Genomic DNA, 15982 nt, shown 5'->3' on the forward strand with positions numbered 1-15982 from the left:
TGAATGGGGTGAGGGTGTCTGCCTCCCGAACCACGACTGGAAGCTGGTTCCACAGGAGAGGAGCTTGGTAAATGAAGGCTCTGGCTCCTGTTCTACTTTTAGAGACTATAGGAACCACAAGTAGCCCAGCATTCAGAGAACGTAGTGTTCTAGTGGGGTAATAGGGTACTATGAGCTCTTTAAGATACGAAGGGGCCTGACCATGAAGAGCTTTATAGGTGAGGAGAAGGATTTTAAATTCTATTCTACATTTTACAGGGAGCCAATGCAGAGAAGCTAATACAGGAGAGATGTGATCTCTTTTTCTAGTTCCTGTCAGTACTCGTGCTGCAGCGTTCTGAATTAATTGGAGCGTTTTAATGGACTTATTGGGGCAACCTGATAATAAAGAGTTGCAGTAATCCAGCCTTGAAGTAACAAATGCATGGATTAGTTTTTCTGCATCTGTCTGTGATAGTATGTGTCTAATTTTTGTAATATTACGTAAATGAAAGAAGGCAGTCCTAGAGGTCTGCTTTATGTGGGAGTTAAATGACAAATCCTGATCAAAGATAACTCCAAGATTCCTGACAGTGGTGCTAGAGGCCAAGTTAATGCCATCTAGAGTAACTATATCTTTAGACAGTGAGTCTCTAAGGTTTTTGGGGCCAAGAACAAGAATTTCGTTTTTTTCTGAGTTTAACATCAGAAAATTGCAGGTCATCCAGGATTTTATGTCCTTAAGACATGTTTGTAATTTAGATAATTGATTAATTTCATTGGGCTTGATTGATAGATATAACTGCGTATCATCTGCATAACACTGAAAGTTAATGGAGTGATTCCTAATAATGTTGCCTAAAGGGAGCATATATAAAGTAAATAGTATTGGTCCAAGTACAGAACCTTGTGGAACTCCATGACTAACTGTAGTATTTATTGAAGATTCATCGTTAACATGTACAAACTGCGAGCGATCTGATAAATATGACTTAAACCAGCTTAGTGCGGTTCCTTTAATGCCAATTTGATGCTCAAGTCTCTGTAAAAGAATATTATGGTCAATGGTGTCAAATGCAGCACTAAGATCTAATAATACAAGTACAGAGACAAGTCCATTGTCAGAAGCAATCAGAAGGTCATTATTAACTTCAACCAGAGCTGTCTCTTTGCTGTGATGAACTCTAAATCCTGACTGAAAATCCTCAAATAAACTATTGTTATGTAGAAAGTCACACAACTCTTTGGCGACTACTTTCTCCAGAATCTTAGAGAGGAAGGGGAGGTTAGAAATCGGTCTATAGTTGGCTAAAACCCCTGGGTCAAGACTGGGCTTTTTAAGAAGGGGTTTAATTACAGCTACTTTAAAGGACTGTGGTACATATCCTGATAATAAAGAAAGATTAATCATATCCAGTAAAAAAGTGCCAATTAAGGGAACAACTTCTTTAAGCAGCCTAGTTGGGATCGGGTCTAATAGACAGGTTGATGGCTTCGATGAAGAAATGATTGAAGTTAACTGATGAAGATCGATAGCAGAAAAACAGTCTAAATATATATCTAAGTTTACATTGGCAGAAGTCCCTGAACTTGGAGAGCCACTGATAACTGTTGATGGCAGTTGGTGATTAATTTTCTCTCTAATAGTAATAATTTTATTATAGAAGAAGCTCATGAAGTCATTGCTACTTAAGTTTATGGGGATATGTGGCTCAATAGAGCTGTGACTCTCTGTCAGCCTGGCTACAGTGCTGAAGAGGAACCTAGCGTTATTCTTATTTTCTTCTATTAGTGCTGAGTAATAGGCTCCTCTGGCATTACGGAGGGCCTTTCTATAAGTTTTAAGATTATTATGCCAAATTGAGCGATATTCTGATAATTTGGAAGAGTGCCATTTCCTTTCAGATTTCCTAGCTATTTGTTTTAACTGGCGGGTTTGGTGGTTATACCACGGTGCTAGTCTCCTATGTTTTAATAATTTCCTTTTTATAGGAGCGATAGAGTCTAATGTTGATCGTAGTGAGCCTGTAGCACTATCGACGATTATCAATTTCAGAGGGACTAAAGTCGTTATAGGACTCTGTTAAATTCAGACATGGCATTGAATTAAACACTGAAGGAATCTCCTCCTTAAATTCAGCTACAGCACTGTCAGATAGACATCTGCTGTAGGAAGTTTTGCCTAATGGCTTATAATCTAATAGTATGAATTCAAAAGTTATTAAATAATGGTCAGATAGGAAAGGATTATGTGGGAAGACCATATGATAGAACAAGGTCAAGAGTGTGATTAAAACAATGAGTTGGTTTATTTACACTCTGACAGAAGCCAATTGAGTCTATTAATGATATAAATGTGTTACTAAGGCTGTCATTGTCAACATTCACATGAATATTAAAATCACCTACAATAATTACTTTATCTGATTTAAGGACTAAACTTGATAGAAACTCTGAGAATTCAGATATAAAATCAGAGTATGGTCCAGGAGCGCGGTACACTATAACAAATAGAACTGGCTGCAGTGTTTTCCAGTTGGGTGAGAAAGACTAAGAACAAGGCTTTCAAATGAATTATAATTTAGTTTAGGTTTAGGGTCCATTAAAACGCTCAAATCATATATGGCTGCTAGTCCACCTCCTCGGCCAGTGCCTCGAGGAATGTGAGTATTAATATGACTGGGGGGGGTGGATTCATTTAGGCTAACATACTCCTCGTGAGACAACCAGGTCTCAGTAAGACAAAGTAAATCAATATCATAGTCTGATATTAATTCATTCACTAAAACAGCTTTAGAGGACAGAGACCTGATATTTAACAGCCCACATTTCATTCTCTTATTTTGTGCTACTGAGGAGTTGGTTTTAATTTTATTAGATTTTTATGTTGAACTCCTCTTGTTTTTATTTCTTTAAATAATTTAGGTGGTTGGGGGACAGACACAGTCTCTATGGGGTTTTGGGTGGGTGACTGTTCTAAAGAAAGCGCAGAGAAGTGTGTAAGACAGAAGCTACCCCCATTCTGCCCGTTCCTAGCACCCTTCAAAAAACAGACAGCCTTTCCCCTATTTTGTCCACTTATTGTACATGTTTTAGACATGATCGTCATTCATTTTGTAATGTATTCCTTTGCTGTATTGAAAAAATTGTAGTGAATGTGTATGTCAACTTTAAAATTGTGGATTTGCTGTAGGTTGACTCAAAGCAGCTGTCTGGGCAGACCATGTTGTCTGTTCCTGGTTATGAAAACAAGGTGGAGTTTGGAACAATGCTTACTTTTGCGTACCCTATAGAAGGCCAAGGTGAGTGTTTGTGACTGTCTGAGAATATGATACATGTTGTGCTTGGTTATCATGTTATATTATGATTGTACTGTATTTTAGAAGCAGAGGTGGCAGTGTCCACCACCCGTCCTGAGACTATGCTGGGAGATGTGGCTGTAGCTGTTCACCCTGATGATCCTCGATATCAGGCTAGTATTGTTGTTGAAGTTACCTACAGTAGTTAGAGAATATGAATATTGATAGATCAGTTTGACATGTTTTACATATTCATTGCATGAGCCTATTTCAGCCCAATTGGACCAACCTATAAACATTAACATGCTGAAAAAACAATTGTAGATCAAGGATCAAGGAAGTCTTTTCAATAAACATCATGACACAGCAAAATTATGATTTTGGTAGGTTATGTAGCCGACTTTGGGGTGTTTTGTGTTGGCTGCCTCCAGTTTTGCCTCCAGCTAACACCGTCGTAATGTCAGCACTAAAAGGGCCTGTACAATAAATCAGTGGTTGACCATTATTGGTTTTTCAATGGCCGATGACGATTTTTAGAGAGCAGGAATGCCAATAGCCAATAAATAATGCTGATATTAAAACCAAGAAAAGTAACGTATAATTCTATTATATAGGAAATTTGGGCATATGTTTACAGCAGGGTGCATGAGACTTACAGTACAGGGATTAAGACCAACCTTTTCACCACCTTCCCAAAACTCACAAAGAGGAGCACTAACATCATACCACAGCAGCCACACTAATAAGGCTGTCTGCATATGTGTGGGGAAACATTTATGTTTATCAAACTTGTGACCACAGACATTATCTCAATTATCCCAAAATGCCAGATAATCAGCCGACTGATTAACTGGTCTATCTATTGGTCTTTTATACATATAAACATACACACAAACACCGATCAGCCATTACATTCTGAGCACTGACTGATGAAGTTAATAACATTGATTATCTGGTTATTATGGCACCTGTCAGTGGGTGGGATATATCAGGCAGCAAGTGAACATTTTGCCTCAAGTTGATGTGTTAGAAGCAGGAAAATGGGAAGCCTAAGGATTTGAGTGTCTTTGACCAGGGCCAAATTGTGATGGCTATACGACTGTGTCAGAGCATCTCCAAACCTGCGCAGAAAAAAAGTGGTGAACTGGAGACAGGGTAGCTAAGGCTCACTGATGCATGGGGGGAGTGAAGGCTGGCCCGTAGCTCAAACTGCTGAAACAGTTAATGCTGGTTCTGTTGGAAAGGTGTCAGAACACAGTGTGTACAGTCTGTTGCGTATGTGGCTGCATAACATTATGACCACCAGGGTGCCCAGGTGGTCATAATGTTATGGCTGATTGGTGTATACACCCAGGAAATAAAGAACTTTGAAGATGGTGTAGCTGTTGATGCATTTCTACTGTCTCATGGTATAAATTGTTATATCTCCCAAAGCAGGAAGTAGCCAAGTAAATGCAGACCAAATCTGAATAGTAGAAACAAATGATAACTGATTATAACAGGGCATTTGTTAAGATAGCAGTGCTCATATCTTTCTACTTTATCCACATTGTTTCAGGCTGTTCATGGGAAGCTGTGCAGACACCCCTTCACAGACAGACTCCTGCCCATCATCACAGATTCAATGGTGGACATGGAGCTAGGAACCGGTGAGAGCAACACCATCTGACACAGTCTCATCAAAATATCAACATCAAAAGCCTCACAGCTTGTTTATTGCAGAGAAAAGAGCTGCAGTTTTGGAGATGCTCTGACCCAGTCGTCTAGCCATCACAATTTGGCCCTTGTCAAAGTCGCTCAAATCCTCGCTGCCCATTTTTCCTGCTTCAAACACATCACCTTTGAGGACAAAATGTTCACTTGCTGCCTGATATATCCCACTCACTGACAGGTGCCATGATAACCAGATAATCAGTGTTATTCACTTCACCTGTCAGTGCTCAGAATGTTATGGCTGATCGGTGTATGTGAACTACTTGTGTTGATCAGTTCCCTGTGTTTGTGTTTTGCAGGTGCAGTGAAGGTGACTCCTGCTCATGACCACACTGACTTCCTGCTGTCACAGAGACACTCACTGCCACGACTCACTGTGATTGGAGGAGATGGCACCATGAGGCCCCCCTGTGGGCAATGGCTCGAGGTGCATGTCTGTCACTATCTGTAAACATTGTATACAGAATGTTGAAGAGTCTTTTATCTTGATATGTCAGCTGTCTCAGGTTGCAACACAAGAAGTTAACGGGCCTTGTAAAACAGCTCAGGGTTTGGTGTATTTTCATCGCAGCTGTTTGTCTCTTCTAAGGGGGTGAAGCGATTTGATGCTAGACAGTTCGTTGTGGATGCCTTGTTTGAGAAGAAACTGTTCAGAGGAAAGAAGAGTCACGCCATGACCTTACCTGTCTGCAGGTAGTGGAACATGCACACACAAAGGCGCTCACAACACCAGGCTCATTCTGACTTAAACACAGAAAGTGGGTAGTTTTCCAGTTATGCCAGCAAATTGATTAAAATGACCAATTATCTGGGACGTTTTTAATTGTATTTTAAACCCTCACTCAGATCGCCTATGTAAACCTGGGTATGTATTTTGTTTGAGGCTCAAATGTTTGTAAGATAATCTGCACAGTGTGACACTTTAAACTGGGTTTACCAGTTGCAAAGCAGATTGGTTTCATTTCAGCTCCCATGTCAGTCAGTCTAGCTGGTCAGTGTACTTGCGTTTTGGATTTTCGTTTTGAAATGAGAAAACTAAAATCAGGAAACTACCATTTATAAATAGGGGAGCAATAAACAGAAAACAGCCCGTTTTCGTTTTTTTTTCTAAATAAAAGCCCCAAACTCTTTTTTTGTTCCCCTATTTGTAAGTGCTAGACGGGAAACAAGCTGTTTTGGTTTTGGTTTTCGCATTTCGATACAAAAATCCATTCGCTGCAAAGTACACTGACCCAGTCCACAACAGACACCAGAGTTTTTGCAGTAAAGCACAGAGCTCCTTCTAGTAAAGATGCAAATACATATCTACTATCTAGTATTTTTGGGTATATTTTTGCTGTTGGGAAATCCATAAACTATGTAATGATAGATATATTCATATATTTTATAAATAAGACAGTAGAGGCTGCAATGTGTAATGTGTAATATTCTTATACATCTGTGGTTTCTCTCTTCTCTTCTTCCTCCTTCCTCCTGGTCTCAGTCGCTCAGGAGATATCATTGAACCTCTTCTAAAGAAGCAGTGGTACATCCACTGTGATGAAATGGCTAAAAAGGCTACACAGGTGGGTTGGTGGCTGTGAGATATTGATATTGATTAGTAACCATGTCATACAGTAGTCAAGTAATATCATCTCATCTTTGAACCCTTTGAAAACATTTGTTAAACCATTTATTTTCCTGTCAGGCTGTGGAGGACGGACAGCTGGAAATCATCCCTCACTTCTACACCAAGACATGGAAGAACTGGCTGTCCAACATCAGGTAGACTGTCCTGACCTTACATGTGGACAAAATGAATGTATTTTAACAATGGTGTGAGGAGAAACAATGTGTCGTTGTTACTGGTGTGACATGTGCTTGAAATGACACCACAATGATGATGAATGAGCTCTTGTTTCAACGTATGGGTGGTCAACAATGTACCTCTGTTGGTCTTGCAGTGATTGGTGCATTTCCAGGCAGCTTTGGTGGGGTCATCAGATCCCTGCTTACCAAGTGGAGCTTCCTAACTCTACTGACAAACAAGAGGTTGGGTCTGTGGATGTAAATACCATATATATAACAATAATACTATATGTTATGATCATATATGTCCCCATGTTGGACTGTTTGTTCAGGCCCTGTCATACCTGAATAGAGGAAAACTGGTATAGAAATGGATGAGTGGTTGTATTAATGAATTAACTAGCTGCTGTCTACGCTATATGTATACCAGTGTCAGTTTGTCCTAGACTGGGGTGCAAGTTTCAGTGTGTCTCTGTGTTGTGTGTGGCAGGAGCAGTGGGTTTGGGGACGGAGCAAGGGCGAGGCCCGACAGAGAGCAGCTATCAAATATGGATTGAAGCCAGAAGACATCACTTTGACTCAGGGTGACTTACCTCCATCTTACCCCTTAACTTGCTGCTCTTCATCAGCCATCATATTTACACAGGGCAAAGCTCATTTATCCTTGATCAGCAATATTTTTATGGCTCTGCCGGTAGCAGTAGCTGAAGGCATTCTATTCTTTCCATATGTACATTCTTGGAAATGCAATATCTCATGAATGACATCTCATATACATTGTCCCTCAACTTAGACTGTATTTGAGCTCGTCATGCTCCTTCCATTGAGTACAGTATGATCAAACGATCCTGGATGGTGTGGTGCAGCAAGGTATCAGTAAAGCTGACGGCACAGCAGTCTCCCGTAGCTGTTTTGGCCTGAGTCGTATTTTGTCCATTTTCCTGCGACCAGGACATTAGCCAGGAGTAGCCTGGGTAGTGCAGCAGCCTTAGGCAGTCCATCCATCTTTAGGGGATTGTTGCAGCCTGCAATGCTTGAGCTTTTCTAAAAAATTGCGATGCATGTTGCAATGTTTTTAGGTATTTATTTGACATGGAATTGCGGGATAAATTGGAAATTGCAAAGATAGTTACCGTTTTTTTGGCATAAATCATTAAAAATGAAAGGCAACTTGTTCCAGTGAGAATGACATCGCTTGTAGTTTGGTGATGTAAGGCTCATTGTTTTGCTCGGGGACTGCTACGATTGGTGAAACTCATAGGAAACTACAATGATTGATCAAGTTTGCAGAAAAGTTGCAGTGATTGTACAAAATTGCAATGTCAGGAATTGGTTGAATTTTTAACTGTTGCCGTTGCAACATCGCAACTTCTGGAGGGAGTGGTTAGGTCCAAGCTCTGTTAGCTTAGCTCTTAGCTCTGAGCTCCCATGGTGCAGTTGCACCGATTGCGTTGGCAATTGGTCTGGCTCATCTGGCTGGGAGGTCGGAAGATGATGTGGGCAGTGATCATCTCAAGGTCCACTTCACTTAATGCAATCCCTGCCTTTCCTTTTCCAATGTTTAGTGTTTTTTTGTCATAAGTATAACGTGCTTCTGTAATAAAATAAAAACAAACATAGCAAAGTTTGAGGAAGCTACTGGCCGCTGCATTATGCATGCCATGGTAATGGTGGTGCAGGGATCATTTCAAGGGATCCTTTTAAGGGAGCCTTTCAAAAAATTGTATTAATGTTATGTATTTATCTTAAAACATGGGCTTTTAATAAGTAGTTTTAGAACCAATAAAGTCAAAAGCAACTTTATGGGTAAATAGGTTAAAAACAATCTAGTTAAAAGCCTACATTAATAGTTAAGTTATTGTAGTGCTGATCTGCTGTAATTGGCGTTCTTTCTTTTTTTTCCTCACATCTGCATATTTCCTGTTTCAGACCCTGATGTCCTGGATACATGGTTCTCCTCTGGGCTGTTTCCCTTTGCCATGCTGGGCTGGCCTGAACAGGTACTGCACTTCCTCCATCTCAGCATAGTCCTCAGCATACAGCCCTATCCCTCTGTATTATAACCATACCCTCACCTCCCACAGACCACCGACCTTCAACGCTTCTACCCCAACTCAATTCTAGAGACAGGCAGTGACCTAATCTTCTTCTGGGTTGCAAGGATGGTGATGCTGGGCACAGAGCTGACCGGACAGCTGCCCTTTAAAAAGGTACTTAGATAATGAGAAACCCCAAATGCATACATACAGTATGGATGAAACACTGTGTCAGCCCATTCTGTTGTTTTTCTCTCTCCCTTTTTTGTTCCCATCATGACTCAGGTTCTATTTCACTCTCTGGTGAGAGACAAACATGGCAGGAAAATGAGTAAATCTCTGGGAAATGTCATCGACCCATTAGATGTTATACATGGGGTCTCTTTGGAGGTAGGTAGAATGTGGACTTGGTCCAGGAGGCATATTACTGGTAATGACATGATATCTACCATATATCTATCTGAATGATGGGGAAGGACTCCGATGCTTTTTAAAGTGGTTGTTAGAAATATTATAATCTGAGCATCATCATTCATCAATATACAGTACACCTTTAAGCAATCAAAGTCAGTAAAGCTCCCTCCCATTTTTAAAAGAGAAAGTCATTTCACAATTTGGTATAAAATCTTGCTTATAAAAGTTGCTTATAAAATGTTAATTATTAAGGGAATTAGTTTCTTCCACAAAGATATGCATAAAACCAACACTGGATTGTCACATAGAATACATTTGTGACTTCCATACATAGAAGTAGGAGTTATGAAAAGAATAATGATGTCAGAGAACATAATGCTTTTTTCTGTTGTGTAGTTACAGATCATAGTAGTAAGTAGGAAATAGCCCACTGAGACAGTCGTCTGTTTTAATTCTCTCAAAAGACTTTTTGTTGTAATACTCTCTGTCCCTTGTTTTTCTTTTTCCTCCTAGAGACTTCAAGAGAAGGTAAAGGAGGGGAACCTTGACCCCAGGGAGCAACTGGTTGCCATGGAAGCACAGGTCAGCTCCCTTGTCTCCTATCTGTTTCTTTTTGGCTAACTGAGCACGCTCATTACTTCCTCTCTTATCTATGTGCTCCATCTGCTTCCCCACAGAGGAAAGACTTCCCCAAGGGAATCCCTCAGTGTGGGACTGACGCTCTGAGATTTGCCCTTTGCTCTCACAAGATGCAGGGTGAGTGACTCTCACCTCTTTTATCAGACTCTATAAATGTGTTGAGCTGTGTGAATGTAAAACACAGTGTTGCAGGAAAAGAAGAGGGGGTGCACTTAAACAAGATTAAGAGAGAGATGAGTTGTGAGGGACTGCAGTGAAAAACTGACAGGACTACAGTTTGCTTTTCACAGAACTTTGGCTCATTGGTTGCCTGTTCCAGTTTGTCAAGTGATCTGCTCTGCCTTTCCTTAAAAGTTGAACTATTTTTTGCATTCTGTGACAAAGAAATATAGCTGCACTGCGGGAATGCTACATGTTCTCATTCTTCCATGAGGTACTTAAAAGTGTCCTAAGTGACATGTCTCTCTGGTTAGTCCACTTTCCCATGCTTGTGCCTGGAAGGATTAGGAATACTTTGGATAAGTTCAGCAAAATGTAATTATAGACTAGGGCTATGGCGTTATATTTGTGCCTCATTCCTGAGCAAGCAAAAAAAGAAAATGTATTTTGCAAACGCACACAAGCACAAAATTATTTCATCTGTGCAAATAAAAATCTATTCTGTACTCACTAAATCTGAGAATTGCAGATTATTATTGGATAAATTACTAGTACCGCATTAAAAATTATAACTGATTAGAGTGGATTTGTTTGACCACAAATTGAATAAAACACATTTTCATTGTGAGTATTTCGTATTATTGCCAGAAATGTTTTCACAATTTGGGACACCCTGGTACAGTCGTACGCAAAAGTTTGGCCACCCCTTGACAAATAACACATTTGAGTGGACTGCTCATATGCTGGTCAGAAAGGCAAATCACAATGTGAATGCAAAAAAACAGCAATGTTTTCACAAACAAGACATTTATGCAAGAGTCAGTACAAGAAAACCTTACCTGTGTCCACATCATAAAATCTAATGTCAGAAGTATGCAACAGAACATCTACAGAAACCTAATGTGTTTTGGAAAGAAGTTCCGAGGACTGATGAAGTTGAAGTAAATGAAACCATATACTGGTATGAACCCTCACAGACGTTGCTCAAGGTGTGTCTGACTCTTTTTTTCTGCCTGTTTTTCAGGAGAAGACATCAGTCTGTCTATCTCTCAGGTCCTTAGCTGCAGAAAGTTCTGTAATAAAATGTGGCAGACACTGAGATTCACACTTGGAGTGCTGGGTAACAACACAACACCAGTGGGAGCACTGGAAGAGGTACACCAAAGGAACTACCTGTTGGACTGCATTTGTATTCCTTTTTTCATGTATATAGTTATACTGTTACTTATAGCTATACTATATTGTTGATAGACAAAAAGCTTGGCTTCACGTTAAATATGGGATATTAGAACAGTTTTCAAAACTTGTTATGATTTCCACAACCATCACTGACAGAGACACAGTAAATGTCTGTGTGCCACTGTGGCGGATTTGAATGAAAATCTGCTGAATTGCTTTATCACCAACATATCACTTTATGTTGCAAAACAGGAAGACAGAGCTGTTCCTTTTGCACAAAGCAGCAGCTTTTAGTGTCCTGCAGCAACAGATGGTGGCTAGCTTAGATGTAAAAATAGTGTTTCTCTGTGAGAGTGAGATTACAAGAATTACAGCATTGCAGTAATGCTGTATTCATACTATATGTTACACAGCAGTTACCAGTTTCCAACTTGTAAATACTGCTAACGTCAACATCAAAGTTATAACTGGGAAACTTCTGGAGAAAACCAACACCATGACAAATAGCATGGTATAGAGTGAACAACGACACAGCACACAATGTAGCTAATGTTAGCTATGTTGTTGGCTAGCAAACTGTTGCCAGAGTTGCAGTTCCCAGTTGCCAGAGTCAGCTCCAGACAGCAACACTCACAACTCTCCTGCTACTATAGCTAACATCACAACTGCATATCTTGGTTAATTAGAAAGTAAGCTGAATGTCTCTGGGCAAGTCAGTAACATTACCTGACACACAAATCCTGACTGGAATAACAAGTTAGTTTTGTGTAGCTTGTTCCAATCCAATCCTGTTTTACAGAGCCAGGGCTGTATAAACATTGGATTATTTTCAGCGCACACACAGTACAGAAAGCTAGCGGACCGTAAGGAGTTGGATTACAATCGCATTACTGAGAATCACTTACCCCACCTTTAATATGGAAGTGTATGCAAAGGCAAAAATAAAAGAAGTGTTATAAAAGAATATACTATATAAATGTCTCGCTGTTTCCAATTTCCAGACGACTCCTCTGAGCAGCATGGACCGCTGGATCTGCTCCAGACTCTACAGCACAGTAAAACAGTGCGAGCAGGCCTTTGAAGCCTTTGAGCTGCATATTGTCACATCTGTCCTGTACTCCTTCTGGGTCCACAGCCTGTGTGATGTCTACATGGTGAGGAGCATCATTTTCACACAGCATTATGGGTACACTTTGATGTCATCAAAAACAGCACAGATTCGAAATGAGATCCTTGCTTTGTTCATTTGAATTAGCAGTAATCTACTTACTGCTCAGGCTGATATTTTTACCTGATTTATTCATGAAGCTCAGTCACAGTACATCAAAGATTGATGTAAACAGATTCTTCTAAATAAAACCAGAGAGTAGCTACCACATTATGGAAGTGTAACCAGTGTTTTTCATCATCTTCACCTGTAGGAGTACGTGAAGTCTTTGCTGGTCCAGCAGGGTGAGGGGACCGTTGTCCAGACTGACACAGAGCACAGTGGCAGATCAAGGCATATGGCGGGCAGTGTCCTCTATCATTGTGTATCTACGTCCCTGGCCCTGCTCTCTCCCTTCATGCCCTTCATCACTGAGGAGCTGTGGCAAAGACTCCAGCCAGTTAGACCTGGAGCTGCAGCCCAGACCAGCCTGTGTTTACAGCTGTACCCCTGCTCCTCTCAGCTGGTAGGACTACAACCATCAAACCTCCTCACAACCACAAGAGTTTAACTTGACCAGATTTACATAATGGAAGTAACGATACTGGGGTTCATCACCATGTTTAAAGCTCCAGTAGGTAACTTTTGTAAAAAGTAAGTTTTTGCGCTGTAACTTTCACTATATCCTGACAGTCGTCAACCGGACCTGAACAAAAACAACCAGTCAGAGCCAAGAAAGATAACTGTTGAGTCTCATTCCCAAGTTGTCACAAACCGATGCAATCAACCATCTATTGACTCATTTTTCATTCATGCCCGGTTAACTTACTTTCCTCACTTACCTCAAGTGGAATCTAGCCATGCAGATGGTTTGGGTTTTATTTGTTCAGGTTTTCATATATCAGATGTGAGCCCAATTAAATTGAATGGTATTTCATTTGTTTTGCTTAAAACAGTATATAATATCAGTGTGTCTTAACAGAGGCAGTATCCGTGTTGGAGCTAGGGTATGTATTTCATGTATGTTTTTTTATTAGGGACCTCGCAAGCGACCGCTGGAGGTCCCTATTGTTTTTGCTATGTTTCTTCTTACTTATTATTATTTTTAGCACTTTTGATTGCGTTTTTGCCCCCCTGAACATATACGAAAAGTCAATTTTATTTGGCAAAGTGGTCAGGCCTGGTGAAAAATTTTATATTCTATGCGTCGCTTTCAGGTTGACCAGTAGGCGGCGCTACTATCATAAAAAATGCGTTTAGGCTAATAACTTCTGCATAGTTTGTCGCACATTCAAAAAACTGGTATCCACGCGTTCGGTGAATAGAGCTGAATCTCCCATATAGGCCCCGCCCACTTCCGCCTATAATTTTTTTTTGTTAGAGCGCGAAATGTCTTTAAACTACTTTTTCGTGTTCCTCCTACACGCTTTGTCCGATTCGCACAAAAATTTTCACCTAGCACCTGCGGACCGCCCTGGCAAAAAAAGTTATTTGAACATTTTTGAAATTTCAAACAATAAGCACGCTATAAAATTAGCACTTCCTGTGGATTTTTCGTCAAAAAAGGAAGTGGACCATTTCTCCACATTGGTATGTCCGATTGACACCAAACTGGGGTCCATAGTTCCAGATGTCTTACTTAAGCATCGTGCACAATTTCAGGCCATCGCCACTAGGTGGCGCTCTATAGAATTAAGAAGTTTATATCTCTACAACGGTATGTGTGATTAAGATGCAACTTTGTACGATGCTTCCCAATGGCTCCCTGAGGCTCACTTAAAAAGGACAAAAAAAATACGCCACTAGGTGGCACTCTTTTGGCATGATAAATCACTGTGCGGAGACCGTAATAGTTATGAATATGAAATTCACAGGGCACATGTAGAGTAGTGCCTGAAGCTCACATACCAAAAATCGTGTTTGTCGTGTGTGTAGCGCCCCCTACAGGATAAAAAAACAGCAGCCCCGGCGCCACGTTTCACCGATATGTACGAAACTCGGTAGGCACGTGTAACATGCCGGGACGTAAAAAAAAAGCCTCTTGGACCCATACCCGAAACCCCACAGGAAGTCGGCCATTTTGATTTAAAGTTTCACTTTCGGCGAACTTTTCGCGTTGTATTTGAACGAACTCCTCCTAGGGATTTTATCAGATCTGCTTCAAAATTTGTGAGTACAGTCAAAAAATGGTGCTGATTAAAAGTTGTGCTATTTGTGCATGTACGTTGAAGGGCGCGTCCGTGGCGTGCCCTCAAAGTTGGCCGGTAGTGATTCTGCATTTTCTGTGATTTTTCCGAACTCCTCCTAGGAATTTATCGGTCTGCTTCAAAATTGTCAGTACAGTCAAAAAATGGTGCTGATTAAAAGTTGTGCTATTTGTGACTGTACAGGTTGTTCCCCTCAAAGTTGGCCAGGTTGAATTGAATGTCAAACTGTGATGCTATTTCCGGCATTTAAGGGTATATATTGGTAACAGGAAGTATCACGTTTTATACTTTCATGTTCTACTCCTCGCAGGATGATCAGATCCATCTGAAATTTACTTATGAATTGAAAACACATTGTTGATGATATGTGTTGACTGTGGTGAGGGGGCGTGTCTGTGGGGTGGCGGGAAATTTTGATGGACCGCCACAAAACACGAATTTGCTATAACTTGAGTGTACATTGTCCAATCGGCTCCACACTTCAAATGCTTGATAACAGTCCCGCCCTGAACACGTGTACATGACAATATTCAGACATAGTGATAGTGCCACCTACTGGCAATAGGAAGTAAGCGCTGCATGGCGATTTTGAGCTGATTAACGGCAGATTTTCATGTTGAGGTCCGCACGTGTTATGACGGCATGCGATGCGGCCGCAGCACGCCCCGAGTTGTGTGGAGTGCGAGGTCCCGCCCAACGCTGCTTGCAGCTTTAATTTATTTATTTATTTTTTACTTTTTTACACTAGGTCACTCAGCTACATTGGATGGTATACACATACTTAGGTGTATGTCGTAAGTAAAGAGAGAGACAGGTGAACTCAATATCAAATCCTTTTATACTCTTAATGCATCTTGAACATTCTCTCCAGTATTGAAATACGGTTTTATATTTAGGGTTATAAAAAAACCTCATACAGTTCTTCTTGAAGTTGTCACCTAGGTTTGGATGATGAGAGTCCATTCCTTTGGGGGGATTTCAACATCCAGTTCATTCAGCTACTTTTCCTTTATGTAGTCTGTGGAATTGCTCATTACGAATGTGAGCATTTGCCCACTCGGTTATGACAACGAACTGTCGAGACCCCCATGAGGACGACGAGCATGCAGATGAGCTTCCCTGAGACGGTTCCTGACAGTTTGTGCAGAAATTCTTTGGTTATGCAAACCAATTGTTGCAGCAGCTGTCTGGGTGGCTGGTCTCAGATGATCTTGGAGGTGAAGATGCTGGATGTGGAGGTCCTGGGCTGGTGTGGTTACACGTGGTCTGCGTTTGTGAGGCCGGTTGGATGTATTGCCAAATTCTCTGAAACGCCTTTGGAGACGGCTTATGGTAGAGAAATGAACATTCAATTCACGGGCAACAGCTCTGGTGGACATTCCTGCAGTCAGCATGCCAATTGCATGCTCCCGCAAAACTTGT

The 15982-nt window shown here is 40.8% G+C and overlaps 1 protein-coding gene and 1 long non-coding RNA gene across 7 annotated transcripts in view; one reads left to right on the forward strand and one right to left on the reverse strand.

Annotated features, from left to right (window-relative positions):
• Positions 1-15982, reverse strand: part of LOC127372052 (uncharacterized) — a 281035-nt gene that overhangs the window by 79188 nt on the left and 185865 nt on the right. The gene's annotated exons all lie outside the window — the stretch shown is intronic.
• vars2 (valyl-tRNA synthetase 2, mitochondrial) overlaps positions 1-15982 on the forward strand; it is a 32106-nt gene that overhangs the window by 11339 nt on the left and 4785 nt on the right. For 2 of the 5 annotated variants that reach the window (XM_051415253.1, XM_051415252.1), the window contains exons 10-26: positions 3173-3281; positions 3363-3451; positions 4837-4927; positions 5291-5418; positions 5581-5684; positions 6475-6556; positions 6679-6755; positions 6935-7037; positions 7270-7363; positions 8709-8779; positions 8864-8989; positions 9101-9205; positions 9743-9811; positions 9907-9985; positions 11052-11182; positions 12208-12360; positions 12628-12879. In XM_051415253.1, the coding sequence (XP_051271213.1) occupies positions 3173-3281; positions 3363-3451; positions 4837-4927; positions 5291-5418; positions 5581-5684; positions 6475-6556; positions 6679-6755; positions 6935-7037; positions 7270-7363; positions 8709-8779; positions 8864-8989; positions 9101-9205; positions 9743-9811; positions 9907-9985; positions 11052-11182; positions 12208-12360; positions 12628-12879 (1863 nt within the window). The remainder of the gene's footprint in view (positions 1-3172; positions 3282-3362; positions 3452-4836; positions 4928-5290; positions 5419-5580; positions 5685-6474; positions 6557-6678; positions 6756-6934; positions 7038-7269; positions 7364-8708; positions 8780-8863; positions 8990-9100; positions 9206-9742; positions 9812-9906; positions 9986-11051; positions 11183-12207; positions 12361-12627; positions 12880-15982) is intronic. The other 3 variants (XM_051415255.1, XM_051415256.1, XM_051415254.1) reach the window with 3 other exon arrangements.

The sequence above is a fragment of the Dicentrarchus labrax genome, unplaced genomic scaffold (assembly GCF_905237075.1).
Source record: "Dicentrarchus labrax unplaced genomic scaffold, dlabrax2021, whole genome shotgun sequence".
Classification (NCBI taxonomy): Eukaryota; Metazoa; Chordata; class Actinopteri; family Moronidae; genus Dicentrarchus; species Dicentrarchus labrax.